Below are 17,343 nucleotides of genomic sequence, written 5' to 3' on the forward strand. Positions count from 1 at the left end.
TGAAGTTAGGAGTAGTTTTGTAAATTAGTAAAATGGATTAAATGTTTTTACTGCTTCTCTTAAGACTAAGACCAGATTTGTGTCACTCTGAGATTTTTGAGCCAGTTAGGACTGTTTTCCTACTCTGAGACCCTTGATAAATACTGGCACTGGTTCTGTTTCATTCTCAAAAAATATGTAGCCTATTTCAATGCATTGCATTTTTAATAGTTGTCAAAAAAATGTTAACTAAAGGTGAGTCCTGCTATCGAAGGTTTATTAAAAAATATTGACAAATATGTTATATGGTCACATACATGTAAGATATTTGACTTACTTTCTCTTCAACCTGTTCTTATAATCTCTGGTAAACTTGTGTTAAATATAACCAAGCCTATCCATTCTTTAGTGACCATAGGCCCCATCACACTACACAACTTTTCCAGGGATTTTCATTTGTAGTCACCATTAACACAGTCTTAGCAAGTCGGTGACAGTGGCAGTGTACTGTCATGTAGTTTGTCATCTCCAGTGACTCAGTCAGACCAGTCTCAAACTCTCCCCAACAAAGCTGCTTTTATCTTAAGTTGAGGGGCAGATTCATGGTGTATCCAATGCAGCTGCGAGGGATAAAGAACTCAGGTGTTTTGGACCATGAAAGCAGAAGAGGGGCTCATCCTGTCTGATGCTTTTTGTTTGTGGTGTCCATCAGAATGGGGAAAGGAAAAAAAGGGAGAAATTGTGGCTGAACTTGCCATGCCTTGGAAACAGGCAGTAAGTCAATTAGCCATCAGAAAATGGCAAGCTCATTGCACTTTGGAAAACTGAAACTGCGCTGCAAAATCATCAAGTAATGTGGTCATGGAGTCATGTAATCTGACATCCTCAAGGTGGTGAGATCCAGCAGCTGCAATCATTACATTTTACAAGCCTTTTGCAACACAGGGAAGTTTCACAAAACTGACACTCAAATTTGTTCACCAGGAAATTTTGCAATTTCAAAATGCAAAAATCACTGAAATGATTTTTTGGTGGGGGTTAGAGATTTTTGAAAGTAAACAAACAAGGAATATTGCTTCCTAAAGCCTCATTCACTTTTTTATGAAAATATATATATATTTTCCATGATACACTCATCAAATCAATGCTGTTTATGTCTCTCAATTGCATCCCTGCAAAGGAGTGCAGGTCACTTTTTAAAAATATGACAAGCAGAATATTTTCCACACTAAGATACACCAAAATATACTATTGCGAACATTACTGGCTTTTCTCCCCTGGAAAATTCACTCCATGGAAAGCAGCTTCCCTGCCCCGCCCCCTCTTGTTTCCTAGCAACCTGTTTCTTGATTACTGCAGATGAGGATGAGGATGTGCACACTTCATATTCTGCTGTCCTGCAAGTTTTTCTTTTTCTTTTTTTATGCAACTTTAAATTGTAGTCGCCTAGATTGTCATCACAATGGGCATCAGACTACCAGAATGACCATAATACATAGCTGACTGCTCAACAAAATGCTTTCATTTGGCAGGAATGGCAGGTACTTTTTAATTACTAAATGGCAGGAAATTAATGCACAATATGAAAATGCTTACAGGCTGGAGATAAACACATTTTTTCAATGGAGTTTTGCTGAAAAAGCACTTTTGTACAAATTATTTCACTCGTCAGTACTCTGACTAAGAGTCGTGCAATGTGATGCAGACACTGTCAGTGAAGTGGTGGTTTACTTCAGGTCATTCCTTTTAGCTCTTCAATTTAAATAATATTAAACTGTGAGTTATCTAAAATATGATAATGTTTTCTAGGCCCACTCAAGTCAAGTTTATTGTCATGTCTGCATAGTAAAAGAAAATTTGTACTTTTATGTCTCCTCAGGACAGTTAACAAAAATGTAATACAAATAAATAAATAAAAATATACAGTAATTAGAAATCAATACACAATATGAAATTACAGCTAAAACATTTACACGCAGGGCGGCACAGTGGTGCAGTGGGAGCACTGCTGCCTCGCAGTTAGGAGACCAGGGTTTGCTTCCCGGGTCCTCCCTGTGTGGAGTTTGCATGTTGTCTGCATGAGTTTCCTCCCACAGTCCAAAGACATGCAGGTTAGGTGAATTGGTGATCTGAAATTGTAACTGTGTGCCCTGCAGTGGGCTGGCACCCTGCCTGGGGTTTGTTTCCTGCCTTGCACCCTGTGTTGGCTGGGATTGGCTCCAGCAATACAGTTTACAATACAGTTTATTTTTGTATAGCCCAAAATCACACAGGAAGTGCCGCAATGGGCTTTAACAGGCCCTGCCTTTTGACAGTCCCCCAGCCTTGACTCTCTGAGAAGACAAGGAAAAACTCCCAATAAAAACCTTGTAGGGAAAAATGGAAGAAACCTCGGGAAAGGCAGTTTAAAGAGAGACCCCTTTCCAGGTAGGTTGGGCGTGCAGTGGGTGTCAAAAGTAGGGGGTCAATACAATACAATACACAGAACAGAACAATTCCTTAATACAGCATAATAATAAGAATTTTAGAAGTACGGTTTAACAGTAGATGATATGACATAATTAGGTTTGGATATTTTTAGAGTCCTGGAGACCTCATCCATCTAGCTGCCTCCCCATTTGGCCATGCCACGGCTGAAACGTTGCTCCGATGAAAGGACCCCTCTTTCCCATGATTCCTGTGATCCTCCATCAGGGATGACTTTACCATAGGCAGGCAAACAACTTGGCAAGTGGGCCGTGGCACCAATTGCCACATTTGGGTACCGAGAAAAGAAACAGAATAGGTGAGGGTTAGTATTCAAATATAATTATCATGTTACTTATGTTATAGTGCTAATGACTAACAACAGAGATGCAGTCTGTACAGTTAATCAGCAGCTCTAGTCAGGATATGCTAAACTGAAGTAGTGAGTCTTCAGCCGAGATTTAAAGGCTGAGACTGAAGGGGCATCTCTTATGGAAGCAGGAAGACCATTCCACAGTTTAGGGGCCCTGTAACTAAAAGCTCGACCTCCCACTGTTATTTTATTAATCCTTGGAATCCTAAGCAGGCCGGCAGACCCCCATGACCCTGTAGCTAGGATATAGATGGATATTTATATGCTCTTGTTGTAATGTTTATTATTTACACCTGTTTTTATATGTTTATTCATTTTATACTAGCTGAAGTAGCTGGTGTCACCCAGGTGTATTTGTAGAATGAGTTAAGGAAAGAAAGCAAAGGTTTAAGTGTTATTCAAATGGTGACCCTATTGCTATTACTATCTGTCCCATCTGTCATCTACACTGCCTCTCTATGAAGGTCTCTGCTCTCATTAGTCAAGGGTTTTAATAATATTAATTTAATTCATATTCTAATAAAGGGTCTGTTCACATGCAAATCTGCTAATGTGGTCTACCTAATCATGTGCATAAGGTGCTCCAACACTGGACTGTATGTAGGGGAAACTGGCCAGACTCTGTGCCAGCGAATGAACTCACATAGATTTCATATTAGTCAGAACAGTATTAATCTTCTGATGGCAGCACACTTTAACAGTAATGGCCACAGCATAAAGGATCTGAGGGTCACTGTGCTTATGAGTAATTTCAAGACCCGACAGGAGAGGAGAGAATGGGAATACAAACTTATGCTTAAATTCAACACTCTACAAAATGGTCTTAATATAGACAAGAGTTTTATGAGCAGATATGTGGACTAACAGACTGATTGACCAGCTGACTACATCAGTGGCCTATCTTACAGACAACACACTTCAAAAAAAACTTTACAGGACTTTCTCTAGTGATGGTTATCTTATCTCTACATTTTATTAGTTCTTTGTTCTCTTCTTTCAGGGTTAAATTCATCTCAGGTGTATTCATTTTGCTAACATTTGAACAAAAAGGTTGTTAAGAGGAAAGAAAAAAATCACTTTGCTGTCCCAATATAAGAGAGTATTTTTCAGTTTCTTTGTTACACCTCGCCTGATGAAGGGGCCTTAGCTGCCTCGAAAGCTTGCATTTGTAATCTATTTAGTTAGCCAATAAAAGGTGTCATTTCACCCTACTTTCTACTGTATCAATCTATGGCTAACACGGTACAACACTCTACTCATTAGCCAAGAATGTGTTAATTTTAAGTAGAATTGGATTCCAAAATCACAGTAACTTGTAGCTGGGTTGTGACCATGAATGCCTGACTCATGTTCTTAGTTCAAGGAGGATGGTCTGAAATGTTTAAATTATGAGGACAACCCAACAAAGCAGGAGTTAAACAACCAGCCTTTGATTCTCCTTTGTGTTGCGCTGCACTCCCACTCTTGACCGAGCCTCACCCCCCTGCAAAAGTGCACAGTACTCTTTTTCATATTACAGTAAATAAAAGCAGCATGCAGTGTTACTCAGGTAAGCAATATTAAGCTGTGGTCATTGCTTGTCTCGCTTCAGTCTGTTTGGATGTTTCACTTGCTCTGAGCCAGCAGGCGGCACTGATGTGAAAACCATAGCACACAGGGAAAAAAAGCCCACTGGGACCCTCAGGGTAAAAATGTTGGGCTATAAAGTAGTTTATCTTGTCCGTATGGTCCTAGTGTACAGTGTACAGATTTAAACTTTTGTAGTACAATTTTTTACTATATGATTAAAATAACAGAAACTTTAATCACCATCCTAAAATGAACAAGGTAATATTATAAAAGCAAAACCTCCAACATGCAGGAGTTTCAAAGAAAAACAATTTAAAGAGGATGAACGCGATAGGCTCTGTATTCCCACCCATATTAACACACAGAGAAATGTATTACTTGGAATAAATAATTACTGATGCCAATTTACATTCTAATGATTGCCTAGTAGTAAAAAAGAAAATGGGCGAGTTAGCTGCCATCATTATAAAAATGATTGATGGTTACCACATCTCTTACCGAAGCACGTGGCTTGCATTTTTTTTATTTCTGTGTCTGAGGGCAGAGGCAAGAATGAGGATTGCGTTTATCGGACGGCAGAATTCAGACGGTGCTTTGTGTTAGGTTGGAAGGTGGATGCTGTTTTGAAGAAGGTAAGATTGAAAATGGTGTTTTGCCAAACGAAGGATGGTGTTTTATTGGAAGAAAGAGGATGGCCTAAAAATGACACCATATGTATGGATGAACATGTTCTACTTTTTTTAAATCATTTAAATACAATTCAATAATTACATGTTAATTGCTCCATAAGTAGGGTACCATGCACAATCACAATTTGATCCTGTCAGAGTAAACAGCGACATGAAGTGCTCACACCTGTACAGCCATCACCCACTACAGTCGCAGTCCATCAGTGAAGTGAAACGGGCAGAGGGAGAGGTTTTTGTTCAGCTGTGTGTCACTGTGATACCCCAGCGCTGACAGAGCCATCCCAGTTATAACAGTAATACACAGCACTGTCTGATGCCTCCACATTTCTGATTATTAACTGGTAATCGATTTTATTGCTTTTGGCTTCTGATGTGAAACGACTAGAGGAGAACCCAGTGCCATATCCTTTAGGAGCGCTATAAGTGTGGTGGATATATAAAATATGCTGGGGAGGACTGCCCGGGACCTGCTTCATCCATGCGACAGCGTAGTTCTCTTCTTTCACAATGTTGCAGCCCAGCGTGGCAGTTTCACCAAGACTCACATTAATAACAGCAGGCTGAGTCAGGGTCTTCTGACCATAAGAATCTGAAAAAATAAAAACAAATTCACTAAGAGTGAAGAACAATAAACCTTCAGTGTGTGTGTGTGTGTTGATGTCTCCAGGTGACAGAGAGGACTGAAGCATCACTTACTTGTCAGCCAGAGTGCCAGGAAGCAAAGAGCCGCCCATCTCTTCGGAGTGCCTGCTGACTGCATGTCTGGTACTGAGTCAGTGTCAGGAGTGGACAAGCAAAAGATAAAGGAAAGAGAGCCAATCAAAGCAGAGAACTTCTAGATATGCAAATCACACTTGAAGAGTTAGGGGACGAAACTGCACTTCATTGGCGGTTTATTGGGTGCCTACAATGACGTATTCAAGCCACTTAACGAGAAGTGGAGGCGGACAAGACTGGATACATACAAGACTTATAATGGTCATTAAACTATTTGTTCATATATTTTTCATAGGTTTATAGGTTTACCTATTTCAGAACAAGGCAATGCAGCCTACCAAGCAAGAATCAAACGTGGATTGGCCACCAGTTCATCAACGGGGAAGAAATAACCACAGTCATGTGCATTAGGCCAACTTATAGTCTCAGTTAACCTGATCCAGTCATCTTTGAAAAGCCTACACAATCATGGGGACAACAATTAAGCTCTGTACAGACCACCAAGATGAGAACATCTGTAACATTAAACACGGTGCTCCATACTACCAAAGCTAACCAATCTTTATTTTATTTAGTGCCATCAACAGAAGACAATATGCACAGTGGCACAGCTGGTAGTGATGCTGCCTATGGATCCAAAGACCTAAGTTTGACCCTGAGCCCTGACGTTTCCTGTGTGGAGCGTGAAGTGTTTGTCAACAGCACCCTCTTGTGTTCCAGTGGCAATTTATCGTTATCCAAGCCTTTAATCTGCCTCCAATGCACACGTGTGTGACAACACATATTCACAAATCCTAATGTGTTCCTCGGGTACTTTTCTTCTCATTCTCTACTCTCTGTCTCTTTAGGCAATGTCTGTTCCATCATGGACCTCCTAGTTGTATCGTTTTAGGCTGGCTTCTTTCTTTAGGTCTTTTGGCTCAGGTGACTTTCATGTCAGGTCTACTGCCTTATTTGCACATGACAAACTAATGCAGACTAGCCAACTGAGTAGCCATGCAGATGTTTCTCTTTTATAATGAACTTTGACCAGTTCACATGACTCCCGGTGAGAATTTCCACCAAGCATGAAGGTCAGCAGAAAGGAATGTGTTAAGGAATGTTACACAACTATGAAAGGCACTAGGAGAGCTGAAAACACCATTTAATGTGCAATGATGAAGAGGAAAGAGGACACCTTAGGGACCTTAGGCTGTCCGATGGTGATGGTCTTGCAGAATGACAGAAGAGGAATGGTAAGCACTGAAACATCACAACTTTATAATGCACTGGTGAGGCCTCATCTGGAGTACTGGGTGCAGTTTTGGTCTCCAGGCTTCTAGAAAGAAATATCAGTGATAGAAAAAGTTCAGGGAAGAGCATCTAGGCTGATTCCAGGAGTGTAGGAGTTGAGTTATGAAAAAAGTTTAAAGAACTGAGCCTCTTCAGTTTTAGCAAAAGTAGATTAAGAGGAGACATGATTGGTGTTTAAAATTATGAAGGGAATTAGTACAGTGGACCGAGACTGTTATTTGAAAATTAGTTACACAGGGACACAGTTGGAAACTTGTTAGGGGAACATTTCAGAGAAACTAGGAAATTTGGAAGTTTTTCTTTACAAAGAGAAAAACAGACACATGGAATACTTGACCAAGTAGTGTGGTAGTCAGTAGGATTTTAGGGAGTTTTAAAACTCAATTTGATGTTATTTTGCATTTACTTATTGGGCAGACACCTTTATCCAAGATGACTTACAACATATATGATACAATTACTTACATTTCTTTTTTGGTTTTCCAATTGGAGAACAGGCAGGTCAAGCGAGAGGAAAACAGATTTGATTTTATTTTAAATCATAGGGCTGGGTTGTGTGTGTGTATGTGTTGTAATAAGAAATAAATGACCCTAACAAAGTCAAAAAGAGTTGAGGAATTGCCCCATATAATGTCCAGTGGATTTGATGAAAAAGTAATTGAGAAGTGGATCAAAAACCAAAGCATCTGACAAAATACAGCACTGAAATGGAGATATTTATACAAAATGGCGACAGGATGTGATATGGCAGGAAATGATGTTAAAACTGTAGGACGGAAGTGATGTCATCATGGTGGAACTGGAAATGATGTCATCCCAATGAGCTGGAAGTGACTCATCAGTGTGTGACCAGAAGTGACGTCAGCTTCCAGAGTCGGAACCAAAAATTAGGCTGCATGGCCATTTTGAGAACCCGAAAAGTGAATGAGATCTTTATTTTTCTTCTTTGGGTCTGGTGAAAGATAGAGATGGTAGTACCTGAAATCAGCTCTTCATCTCGCGATAGATCACCCACTTTAGGGCTTGTTGACTGCCTCCTAAACGCACGTGTGTGACAGTGTGTATGTGTGTGTGTGCTAGAGCAGACAACCAATGAGTTTTCATTTAAAAGTAAAATACATAGAATGTATCCCAAAGAAAGAAGGAACATGGTGTTTTGGACAATGCAAACAAAAAGGAGGTCCATCTGTCTGACATATCGTGTTAATAGTAAAACAACAGAACGGAAAAAGGAAGAAAAAGGTTGTGACTAAACTTGTCATCTCTGGAAAGCATTCGTACAGGCACTGATGCTATCACAGAACATTTTAATCGTCTCGCAGAATGCAGCGAGCTTGTAAAACTTCAGAAGTTTGAAACTTTGCTGAAAAGTCATCATGCCGTCATGTGGTCTGTCAGCCCCCATGATTCCTAATTTTGTAAAGACAGTGGGACATTACATGACTTCCAGTCAAAAGGGATATCACATCTAATGACTATGCTTGTTAGATCTCGTCACCTTGATGATGTCAGATTACAAGAGGGTGACAAATTCCATGACTTCATGGCAGTCTTTCAGCACAGTTTCCAGCACTGGTTGACACAGAAGTGTGCCACATCTGACCCTGACTCACTAAGATTACATAAATAAGGTCTGCAACTGCAAATTGCTGCAAAATGTGTGTAGTCTAATAAACTCTTAATCTGAGATCCAGATCACCTTTTGATTTAAACGATAGTAAGATGTAAATTATCTACAATTTGAAAATATTTTCTCCTTCCGTACATCTGTTTTTATATGTGTATTTTTTTTAACATTACAGGAAAAATCCATGAGAATCAACTAGTGTATAGAAGAGAGAATGTGAATTTAACTGTGGTGGTCTCATGAGTCATTAGAACTGCATGAACATACGGGAGCCATCATAGAGCAACAGAAGAGAACACGTACAGTCAGCACAAAACTAAAATAAGAACACCTGAGTCAAAAAGCAGCAGGCATAAACAAAGTCTACTAACAAAAACATATAAATTACCCTGAATTTAGAAAATAATCAGACCCCTTCACTTTCTGTACTCTTATTTATGTTGTCGATTTAATTTTAAAAGGATACATTTGCCATTTGTGTTCTTTGATCTACAGTCAATAATTCATAATGTCAAAATCAGAACATGTTTTCAGGAAAGGCTGAAAATGTATTAAAAACCAAAAATTGAACCTTCTCATTTTTTTTTTAGTATTTAGACCCTTTGCTGTGGCACTCCAAATTATAGTGAGGTGCATCTTGTTTAATCTTGAGATATGTCTAGAACTTGACTGGAGTCCACCTGTGGCACACTGAATTGATTGGACATCACTTACCGCAGAAAAGCACACAGCTGTGTATGTAAGGTCCTAAAATTCATACTGAACGTCAGGACAAAAACCGAGCCATAAAGTCCAAGGAACTCTCTGTTAACCTAAATGAAATTGTGGTGAGATATACTCGTAGATCAGGCCATCATTATCAGAAGATGGATTTTATGTGTCATGTCAACTACCAGAAGAACTAATAAATTGATTTTCAAAGAGATCAAACCATCTACGTTGCTTGAAACCCAAATGATGAAGTAAGGACTATCTTATTTTGATCGCATCATCAGAAAAGAGAAATAACAGGAGAAGGACATCATGTTTTGGAAGATCGAATGAACCAGAAAAAGGGTAGGACCCTCAACCAGATGGCTAGACACATTGATGACAACCACAGGGATGGCACTTGAGGGATGGACCTCACCAGAGTAGCACATAACCAACTTTTTTTTAGATCTTAAATTCATCAAGTCACTAGGACTCAAATCTGAGTTGATGGCACCTAATTATATAATAGATCAGGCCATTGGTATAAAGCATGTCTAAAGCTGTGGATGTTCCCAGGAGCACAGTGGCCTTGATAATTATGAAATGGAAGAAGTTTGGAACCACTATGACGATTCCTACAGTTGGCCGCAAAGCCAAACTGAATAACCATACAAGAAGGGCATTGGTCATGGAGTTAACAAAGAACCCAATGGTAATTTTAACAGAGCTTTAGATGTCCAGATGCTGAGATGGGAGAACCTAAAGAAATGATTATTTGGTCTGTCTAGACAAAAGTTGAATTGTTTGGATAGAACTCTAAGCACTGTGTCTGGTGAAGACCTGCCACGGCTCATCACCTGCCTAATACCATCTCTAAAACATGGTGGTGGCAACATCACGTTATGGGAGTGCTTCTCAGTAGCATAAACAAGGAGACTGTTCCAAATTGAGGGATGAATATATGCAGTCAAATAAAGAGATGCCCTTAAAAAAAAAACTTGCTCCAGGGTGCAGGTAATCTCAGATTGGGTTGTTAGTGAGTCAGCCAAAGCCCAAACTTAAACCCCATAGGACACGTGTGGAAAGACCTGAACATGACGCCTGCAGTTCAGTATAATGAAGCTTGAGAGGATCTGCCAGGAAGAATGGGCTAAACTGCCTAAAGCCATATATTCAAAGCTTGTAGAGAATTGCCCATGATGACTCAGAGCTACAACTGCTGCCAAAGGGGCTTCTGCAAAGTACTGAATTAAGGGTCTGAATACGTACATGAATAAGAGATTTCAGTTTTTGATTTTTTCATTTTATTTAATAATTTTATTTCACAAAAGTAACATAGTATACAATCACACAAATAAAATTTGCAGAAGTTATACAATAAATAACTTTACAACTTAACAAAGCAAGAATTCAGCCCCCACCAAGAGAAAGATCAGAGAGCCAAGAGCAAAGGAAAACAAATAAATAAATAATAAAAATGAAGAAAGGAAAACTTTTCCCCCTAGATAAATGCATTTCTACAAATTTCTAAATTAAGTCTTGCCATGCTTTAAAAACATTTTGAACCAATCCTCTAAGTGAGGATTAGATTTTATTTTTCAATTTCAGATAGTATAGTACATCAGTTGCCCTTTGACTTATAAAAGGTGAATTGAGATTCTTCCAGTTGAGCAAGATAAGTCTGTGGGCTAGTAGTGTAATATGGGCACTTACAATCAATTTGGGCTTCTCCACTTTAAGCCCATCTTGGAGTCCACCAAAGACAGCTGTTAATGGGTTAGGAGTGTTTGTGACACCAAGGTTGTATGATAAGTATTCAAAGATTTTTGCCCAAAATTTTGATAATTTAGTGCATTTCCAAAACCTGTGGCTCAGTGAGGCTGGAGCTAGATTGCAGTGCTCACAGGTTGGATCTTGCCCTGAATACATTGTGGACAATTTTATATCAGATTAGTGTGACTGATGAAATATTTAAGTTGAATTATTAAGTGTTTGACACATATGAAGCTAGAGTGTATTCTATGCATGGCTGACTTCCACTCCTTTTTTGAGATGTTAATTCAAATATCCTTTTCCAACCGTACCCCAGGATTATTGAAAGGAAGATTATTTTGAGATGTTTTTATATATTGTTCAGATGCTGTCTGAGTCTTCAAGAATGATCAGTGTTTCTTTTGGAATAGAAATGGATGGGAGGTGGGAAAATTGGGATGGTTTTTTTAACAAAATTTCTAATTTTTAAATAGTGGAAAAATTGTTTTGCTGGAAAGTTAAATTTGAAGTGTCATTGTACATAAGATGCAAATATATCATCTATGTTTAATCCTGGGCATTTTCCAGAGATTGAATACTGTGTAGGTTTGACAGGGTAGAAAAAGGTGATTATTATGTAGAGGTGCAACAGATAAAAACTTCTCTGACTTGAAGCGTGTTCTGCACTGGTTACATTTTCTAAGTGATTGGTGGACGACTGGATTATTGGTCTAGGGATGAAAGTTAGTATTTACTGGGGCTCAAAGCAGGGCATATAAACAAGTAAAGCAAAATTTTACTCCATTGCTGACCAGGCTTGTGTATATTCATCAATTTTTGTCAATGTCCATTCTTTGCAGTTTGTAAATTTGCCACGTAGTAATAAAATTGAAAGTTAGGTAGTGCCATGCCACCTTCTGCTTTAGGTCTTTGTAGAGTCACCTTTAGAATGTTTGGACGTCTTGAATTCCAGATAAATAAAGTTATAATTCAGTCGTGTTTCTTAAAGAACAATTTGTTGTATAGGGATGTTCTGAAATAGAAATAGAAGCTTAGGATGAATGTTCATCTTGACCATATTGATTCTCCCTGCTGAAGTAACCAGGCAGAACAGACCATGTGTTCACATCTTGTTTGATTTTTTTCCATGCAGTTACCAAAATTGTTTTAAAAAAGATGTTTAACAAAGTTTAATAAATTTACAGACCTTTCTGAAAACATGTTTTCACTTTGTCATTATGGTTAATTGAGTGTGGATTTATGAGAAAAATGTGAAATTAATCCATTTAAAATTCAATTTGCAACACAATAAAGTGTGCAGAATGTGAACACCTAAGCTGACTAAACTCCCACTTTCAAGTGCTGAAGTGAGCAAAGAAATTCTCATTTTTTACTCTATTGCTGACAAGCAATTATGCTTTTACTTTCAAAAACTAACTTACATAAATCACTTTTATGTTAAATATTATTTGATTTATTCATATATATCCAAATGAAACTAAAAACTATAGGCCTCTGTCCCAGTTAAACAGTGTGATTGTAAAATCTGGTTGCAATTTTTCTCAACTGGGCACATCATCATCATCATCATCATTATTATTATTATTATTAATATGAATATTATTATTATTATTATTATTATTATTATTATTATTATTATTATTATTATTATTATTATTCAAAGTGTTTTCTGGGATTGTTCTGTTGCTACCGCCTATTTCGGGCCCCAGCCAAGACATATGGTTTAATGTGGTGTAAACATGTATACAGGTATATTTAGGTGGATTGTGTTTGTGTTAAAGAATTTCCCCACTATTTGACTTTCATTAAACATGGCTGCTTTCTATAGTTTTATGTTATGTGTATTGGTTCATGTGTAATGTTTTTAGGCTTTTGTGTAATGTATGTGGGATGACACCAGTGTCACCTTATTCATTCACTGTGACATATTTCTCCTGTTAGTTCTGTGTACTTCTTCATTTTGTTTCTGTGTGCATTTTGTCAGTTGTGTGTTTTTGGTACAGCATAGTCAATATTATTATAATTTATTTATATATATATTTTCACAGCAGAAGATGAAGGGGTATGAATGGATACATGGACATGTTCTGCATATTTTTTTCATCATTACAAAAATACACTCAAATAATTACATGTCAACTACTCCCTGACACAGTGCTTGCTCCTTAAAGAAGGATGCCATGCACATGCACAAGCACATCTTGATCCTTTACAGTAAATACCCACATGAAATGCTCATCACCCACTGAAGTCTCAGTCCATTGGTGAAGTGAGACGGGCAGCGTGGGAGGTTTTTGTTTGGCTGTATGTCACTGTGATACCCCAGAGCTGACAGAGCTATCCCAGGTGTAGCAGTAATACACAGCGCTGTCTGACGCTTCCACATTTCTGATTATTAACTGGTAATCAATTTTACTGCTTTTGGCTTCTGATGTGAAACGACTGGAGGAGAAGCTAGTGCCATATCCTTGTGGAGTGCTGTAAGAATGATAGAAATAGAAAATATGCTGGGGAGGGCTGCCTAGGACCTGCTTAATCCATATGACAGCGTAGCTCTCATCTTTCATGATGTTACAGCCCAGCATGGCAGTTTCACCAAGACTCACTGTAATAACAGCAGGCTGTGTCAGGATCTTCTGAGCATTAGAATCTGAAAAAAACAGAACCAGAAAGATTTGCAGTTGTGAAAAATTATGTATTTTATGTGTGTGTGGAAGTCTCCAGGAGAAGGAGAGAACTGAAGCATTGCTTACATGTCAGCCAGAGTACCAGGTAGCAAAGAGCCACCTGCCCCTTCAGAGTGCCTACTGACTGCATGTCCAGTACCACGAGAGCAAGTCAGTGTCAGGAGTGGACAGGCAGAAGGTAAAGGAAAGAGAGCCAATCAGAGCAGAGCGCTTCTAGATATGCAAATCACCCTTGCCACCACCTTCAGCCCTGTCTTCTCCCACCTCTGCTGGATTCATGTGCATGCAGCTCCACATAAACAGTTAATTTATTTTTGAGATCTGGTCAGGAGATTTCCATTTTGACAGCTTTCAGGAATATTCAAGTCTGATTAGTACCATGTAATCATAATTCTACATTCACCTCTCATGTTCTTTGGAAGTATTTGTGCCCAATTATATTAAATACTGCTGTACACACTCATGTTGCCACGAATATGTACGTCTGAGAAAAAGCTTTTGCATGCCATCCTACACAGACCATCCCGAAAACTGCAGTAATATTAGGATGAGTGAGATGGTCGAGGTGCAGTTTACTGGGTCTTTATTGGGTGACTTCTGTAACCACAGGCATTTTCTAAAAGATCTGTTAATCAGCTCTCACAGAGCCTTCCATCCACCATTGCTGAGCTCTATAGTGTACTGTAGCCAGTTACAGTGAAGTGGAGTTGGACAGGATTGGGTTTCATTGCATTTATAATATTTAACAAACTACCTATTCATTTATTTTTATAGGTTTACATGTTTACTTATTGCAGAACAAGGCAGTGCAGCCTATTTGCTGAGTAAGAATCAACGTAGATTGGTCACCAGTCCATCACGGGGCACGGGCAGCCATAGTCACCTACATTTCAGCCTGCCTGGAGTCTCGATTAACCTGATGCACATATCTTTGAAAAGTCTACACAGTCAGGGGGAGAACAATTAAACTCTATACAGGCAGTAGTCTCCAAGGTGGGAAGCAAATCTCTAATATTAAACACTGCACTCCATACTTCCATAGCTAACTAATCTTTATTTTATTTAGTGTCATCAAGAGAAGGTGTGATCACCAGTCTGCACAGTAGTACGGTTGGTAGTCATTCATGCTGCCTGTGGATTCAGAACCTGAGTTTGAACCTAAGCCTAGTTTTTGTCTGTGTGGAGCGTGCACATTATCCCTTTGTCAGTATGCTTGTTTTACTTTGGTGCTATCATTATCTTCCTTCACCCTAAAGATGTATGCAGTGTTACTGGATATTCTAAATTGTTCACAGTGTGAGTGCACCTTGCAAAAACTGGCACCTTAGGATAAGAACAATCTCACAGAAACTCCTTAGCGCATGGGTGTGGGGCTCTGGTCCTGGAGTGCAGCAGTGGCTGCGGGTTTTCATTCTAACCATCTTCTTCATTAGTAACCAGTTTTTGCTGCTAATTCACTTTTTTTGCCTTAGTCTTATCTAACTTGACTCAGGCCCCTTAGTTGTTTCTTTTTCCTTAATTAGCAACCAAACAATAATGAGACCCAAAGCAAGCTGTTACATGACCAGCTCATCTGTGCCCATCACACAATATCTGAAAATAAAGAAAGGTGAAGGTCTCAGTAAGGCTGATCTCTCAGGTCACCAAAATATTTTGACAGTGTTCTTAGAAAGAACAGAAAATCAACAGTTTTGGAAATGTCTGCTGTGTCAGAATGAGAGAAGCAACAAGCCAAGGAATTAAATAACAGGTTTAATTAACAGCAAGAATCAGCTTCTCATTAAGACCTGGTTGGAGTGAAATTGGTTGAAGTTTGAAGACCTACTTTATCTTGTTATCTGTTGGCTCATTTCACATCTCATTTCTTTTTGCCTGTCATTTAATGAAGAAAAGAATTCAGATGACTGAATCCTTACAAACAGGGTTACTAAATTGAAGGCAAAAAAATTAATTAGTAGTGAAAACTGGTCACTGATTAGGAAAACGGTTAGTATGAAAATGTGCAGCCACTGTGGCCCTCCAGGCCTGGAGTTTTACACCCCAGCCTTAGAGGATAAGCAGGTCAGATAGTGGAAATGCAGATGGATGACCACAAATGAAAATACATTATGGATAATTGTGATGCGCCACCATCCTGGTCAGGGTAGCTTGTGTTACCACTGCTTCACTGCCACCAATAAAGACAAATAAATAAAGAGAAAATAATGGACTCATCCTTTGTCTTTGTTCACATGAGGCACAAAAATGAATGTGTTCCAGGCTTGTCTTTTCTCATATTCTCTGGTTCTTTGGACATTGTCCATTCTATCACTAACCTCCTAGCTTTATTGTTGTAGTCTGGCGTCTTTCATGTTGTCTCTTAACTCAGGTGATTTTCATGTGTACTCCTCTGCCTTATTTTTGTGCTGAATGGCACGTGAGAAACTAATGCAGATGAGCCAACTGAGCGGTCATGTAGATGTCTCTCATTTGGAATAACTTTGACCTGTCTGCCTGAATTTCGGTAAGAATTTCCACTAAATGTGAAGGCCAATCTAAAACTATGCATTATATGTTCTTGCACAAATACAAAAGGCAGTAGCAGAGTTGAACAAGGATGAAAACAAAAAGGACAACTTGGGGTTTATAGGCTGTCCACTAGTGATGACTTTACAGCACGACAGAAGAGGGACAAGCTTCATTATCACTAGAAATATAGAAATGTTATTGACAATTTTGACACAATCTGTTTATTTATGTTTATAATGTCCTGTCATGGGCTTTTTCTATTAATCTTTGGACAGTTGTGGCCATGTTCTTTACTATTTCTGTTCCTGTTGCTATTCATATTATATCAAACGATATTGGTGTACAGCTTCCAGCATCTTGATTCTCAGTCTCTTTTCTTTTGCTGTCTGTAGTGTTAGAGAAGCTAAAATGTACATCCAGAAGGTTTAATTAGGGCCTTTGTTTTGTTTCTCTTTTCCTTGTTTTGTAAATTGATTTTGTCGGTCAGCTCTCGTTGCACTTCTCGATATTCTAACCTTGGTTTGGTATTCTAGACATTGTCTCTGCCTTTCCCAGTAAAGTATTTTCATCTCCTGCTTATCTCTTTCTTTTCCAGCTGCCAGGCACCTGTATGCCTGAGGTCTAATCCTTGTAATGTTTAGTACTGAAGGCCATAACTCAAAAATGGGAGTGCATGATTTCAATATATTCCAACTTTTTAACTCACAATTTTGTTTATTCACATTAAACTTTTCCCATTTAGAAGTTCAAATATCCGAAAATTCTTCATTACTGTAAAATACCCAACCAACCTATAAAGACAATCATTCCATCTAATGGTCACATCTGTCATTGCACCTCCAATTCAGAGACAACAGGCAGCAGCTACTGTTCCTAAAACTGCATGCCAGACTTTCACTAGTTATCAGGCTGAAGCTGGCACGCCATACAGGCTCCATTTTTCATCCTTTTTTGTTTTGTTTCTTCATA

At 38.7% G+C, this 17,343-nt stretch overlaps 1 protein-coding gene and 1 gene segment (V, D, J or C); both read right to left on the reverse strand.

Moving 5' to 3' along the window:
• LOC120538237 overlaps positions 1–5,846 on the reverse strand; it is a 44,547-nt gene extending 38,701 nt beyond the window's left edge. The window contains exons 1-2 of the mRNA XM_039767689.1: positions 5,773–5,846; positions 5,337–5,665 (exon numbers count right to left, since the gene is read on the reverse strand). Of these exons, the coding sequence (XP_039623623.1) occupies positions 5,337–5,665; positions 5,773–5,836 (393 nt within the window). The 5' untranslated portion in view covers positions 5,837–5,846. The remainder of the gene's footprint in view (positions 1–5,336; positions 5,666–5,772) is intronic.
• Positions 5,847–13,488: 7,642 nt separating this feature from the next.
• Positions 13,489–14,002, reverse strand: LOC120538238. The segment is given in 2 exon segments: positions 13,489–13,829; positions 13,933–14,002. Coding segments are annotated over 2 exon segments (405 nt in total).
• Between the last annotated feature and the right edge of the window lie 3,341 nt (positions 14,003–17,343).

Source organism: Polypterus senegalus, chromosome 10, assembly GCF_016835505.1.
Source record: "Polypterus senegalus isolate Bchr_013 chromosome 10, ASM1683550v1, whole genome shotgun sequence".
NCBI lineage: Eukaryota > Metazoa > Chordata > Cladistia > Polypteriformes > Polypteridae > Polypterus > Polypterus senegalus.